At 48.0% G+C, this 15073-nt stretch overlaps 2 protein-coding genes across 5 annotated transcripts in view; one reads left to right on the top strand and one right to left on the bottom strand.

The window, feature by feature from the left end:
• tmc6b (transmembrane channel-like 6b) overlaps positions 1 to 2546 on the bottom strand; it is a 15909-nt gene extending 13363 nt beyond the window's left edge. The window contains exon 1 of one of the 2 annotated variants that reach the window (XM_049015525.1): positions 2392 to 2546. The gene's annotated coding sequence lies outside the window, so the exon portion shown is untranslated. Of the gene's footprint in view, positions 1 to 1372; positions 1513 to 2391 lie in introns of those variants that run through there. The other variant, XM_049015526.1, reaches the window with a different exon arrangement.
• Positions 1491 to 15073, top strand: tmc8 (transmembrane channel-like 8). 3 transcript variants are annotated; one of them, XM_049015529.1, is made up of 18 exons: positions 1491 to 1571; positions 2257 to 2403; positions 2597 to 2723; positions 4516 to 4741; positions 6875 to 7023; positions 7139 to 7282; positions 7659 to 7699; positions 7805 to 7941; positions 8253 to 8400; positions 9810 to 9983; positions 10084 to 10229; positions 11641 to 11731; positions 11827 to 11924; positions 12852 to 13038; positions 13279 to 13409; positions 13493 to 13648; positions 14105 to 14183; positions 14441 to 15073. In XM_049015529.1, the coding sequence occupies exons 3-18, from the start codon at positions 2678 to 2680 to the stop codon at positions 14567 to 14569; spliced, it is 2082 nt and encodes a 693-aa protein (XP_048871486.1). In that variant the 5' UTR covers positions 1491 to 1571; positions 2257 to 2403; positions 2597 to 2677; the 3' UTR covers positions 14570 to 15073. The 3 variants fall into 3 exon arrangements, with proteins under 3 accessions (XP_048871486.1, XP_048871484.1, XP_048871485.1); XM_049015527.1 differs by lacking the exon at positions 1491 to 1571 and having other exon boundaries at positions 1637 to 2403; XM_049015528.1 differs by lacking the exon at positions 1491 to 1571 and having other exon boundaries at positions 1637 to 2403; positions 2594 to 2723.

Genomic DNA, 15073 nt, shown 5'->3' with positions numbered 1-15073 from the left:
CATATACAGCTTTCTTTCATTTCTTTGTCATCCCTCATCCCTGTTTTTGAATTCTTCTTTACAAATGATGCAGGAATGCACCACACACCCATGTAAAGCGCCTTGGGGTGACTCTGTTGTGAAAGGCGCTATATACAAATTAATTGAATCATACAACCTAAATATAAACACATTTCCAGGAGTTTTGGAAAACATATCGCTGTGTTAGCAATACATTAACTAAATCTGTATCAAAGGTGTAAAAGCTTAACTTATAAGCACGCAACCTAAGTCTAATATATAATGTACATGCATAATTAACATTTTCGTCTCGTTATAAGTATCTAGGCTTAAGGCTCTTTCGATGTTGTTATATTTACGTACTGCACATACTACGTCGCAAATATAAGGCCGCTGTAACGCTCTAACAAATGTGAGCAGGCAACTGACACAGGTTTGCCGAAGCACTGCTTTCGTAAATAGATCCGTTTAGTTTTCTCTGTTATAATGATGCCGAGCTTTGAAGTGTATTAATTACCTCCAGAAATCAGACTTTGATCTGCCCCTTAGCTCCCCTCCCCCCAGGTACCCGACCATAGCTTTGAGGACGTGCGCCGTCCATCCGCCAGCCTATATGCAAATACCGACACAGGGGCATGTGCGTGGGGTGCTGCCTTCCTCCCTTTTGTCCAACACTAAAGAGAAACGCGAAGCAAACAGGCTAGAAATCGCGGCACGGAGCTGAAGTTCAGCAGGAGCACGCAAACACCGCGGAGGGCTCACGCCCAGGCCGGCATGACGGAGGATCCACGTTTCATTCATGCCTTTCTCTTACGTAATATTTACCTTCGTTCACCAAACAATAAAGGCAACGTATGATTTCATATTATTATACATGGCAACTATTTGCAACAAAGATATACATTAACTAGACAATTAACAACAATATTATATTATTAATAAAACAATAACAACAGTTATAATAATCAGGACATCAACACGCGACCCCTAATTATTATTGTAAATAATATTTATAATAAATAGTTCATTCCACTGGCATTCATACTCTCCATGAAGACAGCGCTTCTTCACTCTAAGAAACACCAGCACCTGTTACACCAGTGGTTCCCAACCCAGTCCTCAGGGACCCCAGATAGTCCCCATTTTTGCTCCCTCTCAACTCCCAACCAATCAAGAACACCTGGTACAGGTGTCGGGATCTGGGAGGGAGCAAAAATGTGGACTGTCTGGGGTCTCTGAGGATTGGGTTGGGAAGCACTGTGTTACACAGCCTACCCGTAAACGGGCATAAAGTTCAAAACCGCCAGCTGTTACTGTACCAGCTGTCCGCACCCCCCTACCCACCAGCCTTCTCACGAAGGTGTAAGCCTACCGGCCCCCGGTGTTTTCGGTGCTTCAGGCCAAGTTCCCTGCCGCGCCGTCAGATCAGATATCCTACCCCGTTAAAGCAGGCACTTCGCTTTAAAGTGACTAATTACTCTGCGCCTACGCAAAGCTTAAAGCACAGTAATGTCGCAACTCCGGCAGTCTGGTGTGACTGGCGCTGCCTGACTGCAGATGCTCTGCCAGCGGTGACTGTTTTTTTCCGTCACGATTTGCTTCTCCTTTGCCGTTTCGAAACGTTAGGTGCCCGCGATTAACCAGCCTGCTTATGTGCGAATCGCCGCGATGCTGCCCTGCCGCTCAGTCTTTTTCAGCTGAATGTTAATGAGGATGAAACTGATCGCACACACCTCAAACCCTCTCAAAACATCTGCAATGACCATAGTCTGTTTTAATTATTATTACTGGCATTATTTGCTGTTGATTTTTTTAAATTATTATTGTAGCGACCATGATGGAATTAAACGATGCCTCGCGCCGAGGTTACAGTTATTCGTTGTTATTTACCGTGACGTAGCGTTGCAGTCATGCATTTTCACGCCGGTCTGTTAATGACTCGTAAACATAAGACCGAAACAGACCGCAAGCCAAGCCATCAGTGCTCACCCACACTCCGCCGTCATGTGCCTTGGCCTCAGCCTACACAAGTACCACACAGGGTCAGAACAGCTCAGCAGCAAGTTCAGGGATGCGGAAACAGGAGACAAAAGCCAGCTCTGAAATGCAGGAGAAGACCACAGAATCGCTTTGTGCGTTACAATGTCCATCATTGTTATAACTCTTAACTGGCCTTTTTGCAGTTAGATGTAAATCTGTCCATCCAACGTCATGGGCTGGTCCACCAACAGAACTAACCCAAGGCGACTCTTTCAGAGAAGTGACGTGCAAGTGAGAAACCGCCAGCGAATCTTCCTGACATAGCGAGCGTTTACGTTTAAGCGCCGTCTTCCCTCAGCCTACATCCTTCTACCCAGTAGCTAAACTTTGAGACCTTCAGCTGATTTTCACCTGTTGGCAGAGGTAGGGGATCGTTCGCTCTCGTCTGGAAGTCGGGACAGCGGTATGTCCGTCCGTACAGCCTTGTCCTTTGGAACAGGTGACACGTCTTCTGCTTTGCGGGCGCAATGAAGACTGCTTAGAGGCGACCTCTGTTCTGCCTCCTTACTTCCTGTCATGTGACCCCCCACATCGCCTGCCTTTTGCCCATCAGCAGATGCGTGCGGCGAGCATCGGAGCTGGCTGATCTTCTCTTCTCCCATCCTCGGTCTCCTGCGTCCAGCTCGCTCGGAGGGACATGGCCAGCCCGGAACCCTCCAGCACCTTCCTGCGCCTCGTGTCAGGTGAAAGAACGATACACGTCTGTTTTCTCTGCCAACCCGGAGGGGCCCCTTCTGTACTTGCTACCTGCTTCCTCTGTGCTCTCTGATAATTGCTACTGGCTTTCTTTCACCCACTGTGGGGTGGGGGAGGCACTCTTACATAAGAGGGGTGAGGAGGTTACTTTAGGGGCAGGCTTCAACACAAAAATCTTGGCAGAGACAAACAAAAAGAGTAACAAAGAAAGACTTCGAAGCGTCTGCCGCTGATGTCCAATAGCTACCTTGGCTGTTCTGGCTGCAGTTTCCAAACGGGGTTGTTGTTGCCTTTGCTTGGAGCCACCAGTGCGGCAGCTACTTATCAAAGATAATTAAAACAGATTGCTGTTTCTTAAACAAATTCACGCACTTAGGACCTGAAAGTCCCGAAGCAAAGTATCAGACGCCCAGCGTACAATCCGGACGTGAGTGTCCCTGCGCAGGGCCCGATCTAAAGAGCTCGAGGATTAACTTCACAGAGACTTCAGTAGCTAAAGCTGACATCTTCTGCTTCCTGAGCCGGCAGGGCAGTTTCCTACCCGTGAAATTGTGCAGTTTTCGGTTCCTTTTTCTTGCCACACATGTCAAACTGCAAACCTGTGCCCTGTGCATGGAGGGCACCTGAGGGAGCTTTAGGGAAGTGGACGCAGCGTGTGTCCCGCGGCGGAGTGGGTGGGGGTGAGAGGGGGGGGCGTTCTTGTCAGCGAAGGCGAATCCACCATTTCAGTGACCACGGAAGATGTTGGAACTGTGGGGGTGAGTTGATTCGGTGAAAGAAGATAATCTCAGTTCTCATGAACCCCAGAATGATGCAGAAGCTAAAAGGAATGACGGTTAACGCTGTCATACTTGCGTTTCGCCGATATAAGGCCAGTTTCATAAAGCTGGCAATGTCAGCTGGGGGAATTTTGATTAGGTGCTGTTTCCAAGAGATGGCAGCAATGTCACAGAGAGCTCTTGTGGGAGGAGCAGTTCAGGTCTTAGCAGACACTTTTATGCAAAGTGATGTATGGTTGAGGAAGTTGGATCAGCCGGGTCATGAGGCAATTGGGGCATAAAAGCCTTGCTCAACGGCTCTGTGATGAAATCGGTCTGCCAACCGTGGGATTTGAACCAACAACCCTCCGATCACAGTCATAACAACCTAATCCACTGAGCTGCACATCGCCCCCAGGCGCGTAACCAGTGCTGGTGTAATCAGTTAAGCTGGAAATTAAGCCAGTAATTTAGACTAAGCGTTAGCACTAAAACTGAACACTAGCTCGCAGGCTACTATAAAAAAAAAGGGTCACGTGGGCTTACATTTTTACTGAACTGGCCCGATGGTGTGGGAGCTTTCTCTGAGGTCGCTCCTCGTCTTCGGAATCCGCTTTACTCTCAGATCCCTAACTTACCCTCCCTCCCAGTCTTCAAATATCACCTTAAATCCATTCTGTTACCTAAAGCTTTCTACTCCCCTCCACTGTGGTTTTTTAACTCTTGTTAGCATTCTTATGTTTTGAAAAGCACTGTATAAATCTAATGTATTATGATTATTATTGTTATTATTAGTAGTAATATTCTGGAGTATCACCTCTGGGTGTAGCTGAAAGGAGGGAGGCGCAGTGCCTGTGTGTGTGCAGATGGAGGCGCAGTGCCTGTGCGTGTGCAGACAGAGGCGCAGTGCCTATGCGTGTGCAGACGGAGCTGCAGTGCCTGTGCGTGTGCAGACGGAGCTGCAGTGCCGGGGCGCACAGACTCATACCATAAGGACTGACACTGTCATTCACGTCTGCAGAAGAGACAGACACCTCCGAATTAACCGTGGTGTTCTGCGACGACGTGCAGCAGGCACTCTGCGACCAGCCACCCGGGGGCCATTCCAAGCACCAACAGCACAGGCCCGGGGGGTCCCTCCAGGGGCAGGGAGCCGACGATAACCTCTGGGGCCTGAACAGAGACAAGGACCCCAACGTGCCTCTCAGAAATCTGCCCCTGACGATGCAGGAGAAGAGGGACACCAGGTTTGTATGGGTGGGGGGTGGGGGGTGGTCTTGTTGACACCTTCACCTGTGTGTTACTGTCACCGGCGTGCAGACAACCCAGGAGAACACGTCACCACAATTAATTCAGAAGCATCAGAAGTGTGCATATTAACAGTGATATTTAAAGAGGTTTCATTAAGACCCAAGACCAGAAAGGTCTCCTACCATCAGTCAATCAGATTATGGAACATCTCCACCTTTTCGCATGAAGGACGTCAACAGCAGCTCTTTGTTTCCTGATTCACACAAAATGTCCCATATCACAGAGATCTGATATTCAGTATTTGTTACGCATTTGCTGATGGTCATTTATACCAAGACCAGACGAAGTGCGGCTCAGGAGGCCCCTCATGAAGAAAACTATTTTGGATCCACGTTTTCCCTTGCCTGGACGCGGGTCACCGGGGCCCCCCCCTGGAGCCAGGCCTGGGGGTGTGGCTCGATGGCGAGCCCGGTCGGGCAGAGCCCGAACAAGGCACGTGGGTCCCCCCTCCAATGGGCTCACCACCCATGGGAGGGGCCATAGGGGTCGGGTGCGATGTGATCTGGGCGCCGGCCAAAGGCAGGGACCTTGGTGGTCCGATCCTCGGCTGCAGAAGCATCTCTAATGACATGGAATGTCACCTCTTTGATGGGGAAGGGGCCTGAGCTGGTGCGCGAGGTTGTGAAGTTCCGGCTAGATATAGTCGGACTCACCTCGATGCACGGCTTGGGGTCTGGAACCAGTCTCCTTTAGGGGGGTTGGACCCTTTTCCACTCTGGAGTTGCCCATGGGCAGAGGCGCATTGGGTGTGGACGTCCATATATATATATATATAGCATCGATATCTATAAGTATCTGAAGGACAATACAGAAGTCGATCTTTCTTTCTCACTGTGAAGATACCATCGCTTTGGCCGCCAGCTTTCAATGCTATGCTTCATGTATCATCGATATTTATGGCCCCCAGGCACCTGGCAGCTGCAGATGCGCTGGTGGTGCGTTGCGGTGGTGCGTTGCAGTGTTGCCAGAGGCGACAGCTCGCCCACACAGGGTACACGGTCAAAGACTGTAAGAACAAACAAATGACAATGACTAAGGTCTGCTCTTCGGCAGGGCCATCCTGTCTCATTCTATCCCTTCCCATTCGTTATCTATCTATCTATCTATCTATCTATCTATCTATCTATCTATCTATCTATCTATCTATCTATCTATCTATCTGTCTGTCTGTCTGTCTGTCTGTCTGTCTGTCTGTCTGTCTGTCTGTCTGTCTGTCTGTCTGATCTTGTCTTGTGTAATGTAATTTAACCTAAGGAGTTCAAACTGGGGCGGCATGGTGGTGCAGTGGTTAGCCCTGTTGCCGCACACCTCTGGGTCCCAGGTTCGAGTCTCTGTCTGGGTTCACGTGTGTGGAGTTTGCATGTTCTCCCCATGTTGCTGTGGGGTTTCCTCTGGGTACTCCGGTTTCCCCCCACAGTCCAAAAACATGCTGAGCGTAATTGGACTTGCTAAAGTGAATGGTGTGTGAGTGTACCCTGCGATGGGCTGGCCCCCCATCCTGGCTTGTTCCCTGTCTCGTGCCCATTGCTTCCGGGATAGGCTCCGGACCTCCGCGACCCAGTAGGATAAGCGGTTTGGAAAATGGCTGGATGGATGGAGTTCAAACTTTAATAGAAATTCAGAGGTTGTAGCAATCCCTGACCTTTAGTTTATTTCTTTGCCTGTCTATCTGCCACAATAACACCACTATTTACTAGTAAAGATCTTCAGCTGCTCTGCCTCCTCTTGCTTCACCCAGCTCTAGTTTAAACGTGAAAATCTTACGGGATTTTGTGAATTTAGGGTTTGGTGTTCTTGGGACCATTATTATTTTATTAGTTTTATCAGACATTAGGTGAATATCTGAAACAAAAAGCTGATGCTTTTCACATGCTGTGAACTCGTGTTCCTCTTTGCAGTGATGCCAGTGTTGGAGCTGTAGCAAGTGAACATTCAGAGCCCTGCATATCTATCAAGATCTCTAGCCAAAGTGCACACGTAGTGAACATCGAAACTCTGTTGCGCGTGAGAGATGAAAAGACTGCAGAATCCTGCAGAGCCGGTTTCCCAGTGTGCCCTCTGTCAATCAGGGACCGTCGACACCTGCAGCGGCGCTCCATTGGCTGCTGGGAGTCGTGGAGGCGGAGCCAGAGCATCATGAGGAGGCGGTGCCTGGAGCAGATGTGGCAGTTCCTGTCAGAGCTGCAGCCGTGGAGACGTACCCTGCACACCATTGAAGGTGGGGTGGGGGTGGGGGAGGGGGACAGTGCACCTGAGCTGGTTATAGCGGACATCCTTGTTCTTTATTTCATGGGGACAGAATAGGCTTAAGGCCCTTTTTTCCTCCTCAACAGGCAAGTTTGGTGTGGGTGTGAAGGTGTACTTTGCCTTCCTGCGCTACCTGGTCTATCTTAACCTGCTCAGCTGCTTCCTGACTGGGGGGCTGATACAGGCCCCTGTAATCATCTTCAATAGGGACAGACTGCATTACAGTGGAAGTAAGTTTGCCTCCAGTGCCACCACAAATAGACCCTTATTGTCATTTTATAATCACACACCCCTCAGCGGTACACTGCCTGTTTATTTCAGGGATACATACTTTATCCTGCTTAGTTCATCTGACAGTTCCCGCCTGAAATATTGTAATTGATGCACACGGCATATGAATACAACAGCGGGGCCTTTGGAAGAATTTAAACCTGGAACATTTGACTAGAAGATCAGCCCCTTAACCACGGTGCCACCTGCTGCCTGACATTTGCATGGCAAGCTATAGGTTTTCAGAGTGTTTTTTTTTTATTTGCATTTGTTTGTTTTTTTTTTCCTTTCGAAAACTGCTCCAGTTTTTACAATATTGCTCTCTGCCTTCTGTAGGTTTACAGAACATTTCTATACTTCACTTTCTCCTGGGGACGGTGAGTTAGTGCTCCTGCATTAGATTCCTAAAAACATGCGCGATCCAGTGGCAGTAAATACCCAGAATCCTCCTGAAACGTGTGCTGGCTTCCTGTCTCCCGCAGGGCATCCTGGAAAAATCGCCTGTCTTCTACCGTTTCTACAAGCCTGTGCTGTGGAGACAGTGCCTGAACACGCCCCTGCTTTTCTTGCTGGGAGTCTCCTCTGTGCTCATCTTCAGCCTGGTTGTGTTGGTCCGCAGGTGAGGCTGCAGGGCAACTGACAGAAAATAAACTCCCTGGGAACTTAGGTGTATGTTGTGAGAATGACAGCAGGCCCCGCCTCCTCTAATTGAACTTCCACTGCAGTTCCTGTAGTGTATGATTTAAGAATGTTCCCGTAATCAGAAGGGCACTGATTCAGTCCCTGTGTCACTGTAACCCCCAGTTGTTCCAGAGACCCTGCTGTATGTCACTTTAGATAAAAGTGTCTGCAAAGCCAATAGATGTGGAGGATGCTGGTTGGGCAGCAATCCCATAATCCCCAGCCTAATGTCCACCTCCTTCCCCACAGGACTGTCAATGGTTACAAGCACAAGTGGATGCTGGGAGTTCGGTACTCCTTCAACATGAGCTTCAAGGTCTTCGGTAGCTGGGACTTCTGCATCCAGGACTCGGCGTCAGCCGCTTTGAAGCAGAGAGTCATCAGGGATGAACTCAAGGTGACACCAAAGACAGTCCTTTATACCGTTTAAAGATAAAAGGATGTTTCCTTCAATGGGATAATGATGCAGCTTCTTTTACTGTCAATAGCACCATCCATCCATCCATTTTCCAAACCGCTTATCCTACTGGGTCGCGGGAGGGTCCAGAGCCTATCCCGGAAGCAATGGGCACGAGGCAGGGAACAGCCCAGGATGGGGGGCCAGCCCATCGCAGGGCACACTCACACACCAGTCACTCACACATGCACACCTACGGGCAATTTAGCCTCAGCATGTTTTTGGAATGTGGGGGGAAACCGGAGTACCCGGAGGAAACCCCATGACGACGGGGAGAACATGCAAACTCCACACACATGTGACCCAGGCGGAGACTCGAACCCGGGTCCCAGAGGTGTGAGGCAACAGTGCTAACCACTGCACCACCTTGCCCAATAGCACCATAATAAAACATTTTTTAAAAAGAAAAATAAAGAATAGAGAAGTTACTCCTATTTTCGAGAAAGTCTTTACATGACTCGAGCAGTGATGGCGGGTTTCAGTTGTCAAATAGGTTCTTTGCCGTCCTGCCTGCCAGTGCGAAATACGACTCACTTCCTGTTTACGGAACAATCAGCACAAGAAAAGAAAAACGTCTGTTTCAGGAGTAACAATGTCACCAACACAATTGTGTCCCTAAAGCACACCAAGTGATGCCGCACTAAGAAGACCGTGGCTAGTGAGGACCGTTTTACGGTCGCGGGACAGCAGAGTTTGCAAAGTCTACACCTCGCTCAAGATGAGATTATTCAGCCAGGAAAAGGACAGTAATTACAGGAGCTACCCCAGTAATGTTTCAGTGGAATAATTATGCAAGCAGTGACCGAAAACCGGCTTCTATTCTTTTTAGCAAATCATGCACAATGATTGAAAACCATCCACTTTTCTTTTTAGCAAGTCAGGTAAGATGATTGAAAACTGGACACTGAAAACCAGCCACTTTTTTTTTTAGCGAATGAGGTACAGATATTGAAAACTGGCCACTTTTTAGCGAATCAGGTACAATTATTGAAAACTGGCCAGTTTTTAGCGAATGAGGTACAATCATTGAAAACAGGCCACTTTTCTTTTTAACGAATCATGTACTAAGGGTTGAAAACCACCTGCTCTCATTGGTTTGCATGGTTGAAAACCGCCCACCACCATTCACGTTCTGCATACTGTTATTTATTTTACGTATTTTTTGCTCTTTTTCTCTGAGTGCATAGGGCAGGATTCTGATGCCCTACGTGTGTGACAGCACCCCCTAGGTCATGTCCTCCTGCTGCACCTGCTGGGGCTGAGATGCTCTGCTTCATGCAGATTTACTGCTCTTCAGTAATTGGCTGCACAGCCAGGCCAGCTGATGCTGTCTGATTCCCCCCTGCCAGATGGACCTGGAGGAGGAGCAGTACCACCTGCGAGTGTCCCAGCGGACCTGCCGGCAGAAGCTCTGGCTCTGTTTCATACGCCTCTTGCTCAACTTCATGGTCGTGGTCCTGCTGGGCGGCTCCTTCTACCTTATCTACCTGGCCACCGAATTTTCCCAGCCTGGCAAGCTTACTGTAAGTGGATGTCCATCTACCCCCCTCCTGCTGCCCTGGCTCCCTCCCTCTCCCTTCCTCTCCCTCATTCGCTCTCTCGCTCCCTCTCTCGGTCACCCAGGAGAACGAGTTCCTCAGGCCTCTCCAGCAGTACCTCCCCCCCATCACCATCACCTTGGTCAATTTTGTGCTCCCGCATCTTTTCCGGATCATCTCCAAATTCGAGGACTACTCTCTCACCGTCCAGGTCAACATCACGCTGGTCAGGTGGGTGGTGCCCTGATGGCTTCCTGTGGGCTTCTCCCCCCCCCACCATGATTCCTGACATTGTGCGGCTTTATAACTGTACCTGTACTGGAAATTCATTTCATGTTTACTAATGAGGGGGGGCTCAGCAGGTCAGGCCTCTGTACCTCTGATTGGAAGGTTGTTGGGTTGAATCCCGTGCTCAACAGAATACACACATCACCGTTGGGCCCTTGAGCAGGGCCCTTAACCCCCCACTCCCCCAAAAATGGTCCAGGGGTGCCAGATTAAAGGTAGACCCTGTGCTCAAAGCCAAAGCTTCCCTCGTAATTAACCGTGTATATGTGTGTGCATGTATATATGGAGAGCATGATGGGATACATGACAAGAAGCACTCCGGTGTGCCTGTACTCGCACTTATACAAATGACAAACGAAGCACCATCTCATTCCGCTAATCGTATTTAAAAGTGGTTCTCATTCTGATGAAGGGATTATGAAGGATGGATAGATGGAGACATAAAGTGATATTTCAAGCTCTTCCTACAATGAAGAAGTTGCTGATGATTATCTTCTAATGCTGTATTCTGCAGAGAGGAGGCAATGACAGCACTGGTCATTTTAACACTAACACACTAATACTTTATTTTAACACTAACACACTAATACCTCATTTTAACACTAATACACCAATACCTCATTTTAACACTAACACACTAATACCTCATTTTAACACTAACACACTAATGCCTCTTTTTAACACTAACACACTAATACCTCATTTTAACACTAACACACTAATACCTCATTTTAACACTAACACACTAATACCTTTTTTAACACTAACACACTAATACCTCTTTTTAACACTAACACACTAATACCTCATTTTAACACTAACGCACTAATACCTCTTTTTAACACTAACACACTAATACCTCATTTTAACACTAACACACTAATACCTCATTTTAACACTAATGCTGTAATACTTTAACACTAACACACTAATACCTCATTTTAACACTAACACACTAATACCTCATTTTAACACTAACACACTAATACCTTGTTTTGACTCTAACACACTAATACCTTGTTTTGACTTTAACACACTAATACCTTGTTTTGACTCTAACACATTCAGCCTCCTCTTTCCTCAGGTCACATGATTTGTTTCTGCTGGCTGTATTTAACGACTGATTATGTTCAGTAGCTTGGCTATGCATTCCTTTTATATATAGCTATTGATTTATTAATTCACCAAACTGTCAATATGGTACCACTGATGTCCGGGAGATAAAATTTTTTGGTAATTTAAGGGCTTTTTAAGGCATCCTAAGTGCTACCATCACCTCTGTTATGAACTCGTTGACACACGGTTTGATGGTATTAACAGTGTGTTTCTTGGTTTCTTTTTCCTGGTTTTAAAGGAGCATCATCCTGAAACTTGCCTGTTTGGGAATCTTCCTGTTCTCCCTTTACGCGACTCTCAAGGACAATTCCCGGGAGAACAGTAGTGTGGTACTGAAGCGCTAACATCCATCAGCCATTCTCAGGATGCGGTCTGCACTTCTACATAAAAGCATCTGAGTCATTGTTTCTGTTTTCACCGCCAGTGCTGGGAGAATCAGTTTGGCCAGGAGATGTACAAACTTCTGATCTTCGACTTCCTGGCCTGCTTCACTGTCACGTTCTTCGTGATGTTCCCCAGAACGTGAGTACACCCTTCCATCCGTCACCTTCCAGCCTGTTACAGGACAAGGTGAGGCGCAGTGAGTCACATGCTTTAAAAGTGGCTTTTAAAAGCCACTGTCGCACTCAGTGCCAGTAAATCCATGAGCCTTTGGATGGGATGTTTACTTAGATTACAGCTGGTGCTGGTCACATCAAAGACATATTTTGAAATAGAAGAACCAAAAAATTATATTAAGGTCCGGGATATGGCTAAAAGTATACTGACACCCATATTAATTAGAGCGGTATTTCCCAATCCCAAACTTAATCCCAATCCAGTTTGCTCCCTGGGAGCAAAACTGTGGACAGTCTGGCAGGAAACTGTGAGGGAACAAAAAACACAGCGTCTGTGGGTCCCCAAGGACTGGCTTGGAAAACACTGCCCTGGTCAACTGCATGTGGAAACATCTGGGGGCAGGTTCAGTTGCAAAGTTGTCAATCACATGAGCTCATAGAAAGGGGCCTGATCACCCGACACCAATAACCAGCCTGAATGGCAGCAAATCCCACCAGCAATGGTCCAGCTTCTAATGGGAAGCCGTCTCAGAAGAGCAGAGGCTCTTACAGCAACAATGAGCCAACCGACTTCACGTTAATGGCCTTGGTTTGGGAATGAGATGTTGTAGAGGCTGGTGTCCATATACTTTTTGGCTGTATAGTATATCCACCCTAGCCATAAGGAGGAGGATGATTAGTCATCCCTGGCAAGCTGAATTCCTGGAGGTTCAGCTCCTTCTGTTTCTCCAGCTGATCTTCCATCTCGAGGTTCAAGTTTCAGTTGTGTTGTCGCATGTGTTTGTTGGATCACGGCGAAGCTCTTATACCCAGGGTGAGGGAGAGGTACATAGGAGGGACAAGAGGACAAACAGCAGGGTGACAGCAGACAAACTGTTGTGCTTTGCTGCAGGTTGCTGAGGGAGCATTTCCCAAATAACAACCTGCTGAAGACGATGGGCTTGCAGAAGTTTGTGATCCCCTTCCACGTGCTGGACCTCATATACAGCCAGACCGTCACCTGGGTGGGGGTCTTCTACTGCCCCCTGCTGCCATTCATCTCCCTCATCAAGCTGTTCCTGGTCTTCTATATCAAGAAGGTGCGATGTCAGAGTACATGTGGAAGGGATCTGCTTCACTGGCCTCTCTGTCTTTCCTGAAATTTTGTGTCGTCTCCCACTTGTATGACATGTTAGCTGGAGGTGTGGTAGAAAATGAAGGAAAGGGCTGGCATGACTCAACCAAATGGGGGGGGGGGGTAAGGTGTTCAATGAGGCACATGCAGAAATATGTATGGTCCAATGAGCTTCTCTGCTTTTGCCCCGCCCACCTTGATCCAGTTTGCCGTGCGGCGGTGCTGTGACCCCGCCCACCGCGTGTTTCGGGCCTCCAACTCCTCTGTCCTCTTCCACTTCATTCTGCTCCTGGGGCTCCTGATGGCGATCGCGGTTCTCGGCCTGACCCTCAACAAGTAGGTGGAGCTACTCTGCCACACCGCCCCCCCCACCTCCAGGCAGAAGACCTGAGGTTCTTCTCCATCCCACCCTCGCACAGGCTGCCTCCTTCCCCCCAATGTGGCCCGTTCAAGGGCAGGAGCACGGTGTTTAACATCACGGCGGAGTGCGTGGACAGCCTGCCCAAAGTCCCCCGCGACCTGATCCACTTCATGTCCTCCGAGGCTTTCGCCCTGTCGCTCATCCTGGCCGAGATGTAAGTGAAGATCGACGATAAATTGGGCCCAGGCAGGAAAACACACAGCAGAGTGGATGGGAGCCCCATTAAAATCACTCCATACGCTCGTATGCCAGACTAATGCATGAAAGAATAAAGCTACAAGTTAGTTACTGATTAATCCTGCGTAAAAGATTCTGCTATCCAGAAAAGGGACATATCAGTTCATCCTGATTGGGAGATTCCTGCGTGAGACGACATGCAAGGTGCTCACAAAGCATTATGGGATTTGCTATGTCATCCGTCTAATAAGATAAGATAATCCTATATTAGTCTCACAAGTGGGAAATTTGCAATAATAAGTCAAGCATTGGTTTATTGTGGGAGGTGTATGCTGAACACTGGGGGGGGGGGGGGGGGGCGGGAGGTATGCAAGGCTCTGTGTGACGGGGGTGACCAGCGTGTGAGCTGAGGGATCTCTGCTGCCTTTCCCAGCATCCTACTGACGTCGTCCATGTCTCAGAGGAGCGCCAACAACAAGTGCATCGAGAGGCTGAAGAACATGCTGGTTATAGTAAGACTTCCTGTTTTGTTATATTGTAAACACTGGAACTATAGTCGGAAGGTAGCACACGATCAATGTTCACGTGAAGATTAAAATGTGAATGTTTCCTTCATCAGTTTATTGTTTTCAATATTGTAATACTAATACTTGTACAATATACTACTTTTTTTCATGTTATGATAAACAGTCAAGTGACCCCATACAGCTGTGAAAACAAACCCCATTTCCCCTCCTCATGTGCGCTCCCTTTCTCGTTCCCCCTGCAGTGCAGCTCTGATAAATGGTTCCTAGTGAGGCATCAGTCGGCCTGGCCGTACAGTCAGTCATTGGAGAGCAGCGACTTTGCAGGCAGCAGGCAGCTCAGTCCCACACCGCTACAGGAGGACCTGTCCTAGGGAGCGCCGTCAAACCACGCAACACGTGCGCCCGCCAGCTCCTTGTGATGAACTTAGGATGCCTCAGTGACATTGTGTGGCCGTTTCTCACGTTCTGATAAACCATGATTGGGTCAGATAGACTATAAGCATTATATCAAAAGTCACCGCTGTAAATATGTTTTATATATGTAAATGATTTTATTGCTGAGCAGATATGTTTATTGGAGTGCAATTAAACCTGACGCCAAGCAGTTTATCTCATTGCCTGGGGGGGTGGGGTGGGGGGCCTACAGTATAAGGTTTCCCAGGGTCTGACCACATACGCAGGAGATATTTCCTAAAATGGCTCCAGCTCCGGGCCGGGGACTCTGGCTTGTGTTTCAGAACTTCATGTATCTCCAGAGAATATTATTGGTATTACTTTAACATTCTTTACAAGCAGTTAAGCGAATGGTAATAGCATGTCCAGAAAATACTTGTACATACATGCTGTTCAATAAAGCTTGTTTATATTTATTTTAA

The sequence above is a fragment of the Brienomyrus brachyistius genome, chromosome 5 (assembly GCF_023856365.1).
Source record: "Brienomyrus brachyistius isolate T26 chromosome 5, BBRACH_0.4, whole genome shotgun sequence".
NCBI lineage: Eukaryota > Metazoa > Chordata > Actinopteri > Osteoglossiformes > Mormyridae > Brienomyrus > Brienomyrus brachyistius.
This window is presented reverse-complemented; position numbering and strand designations above follow the sequence as displayed.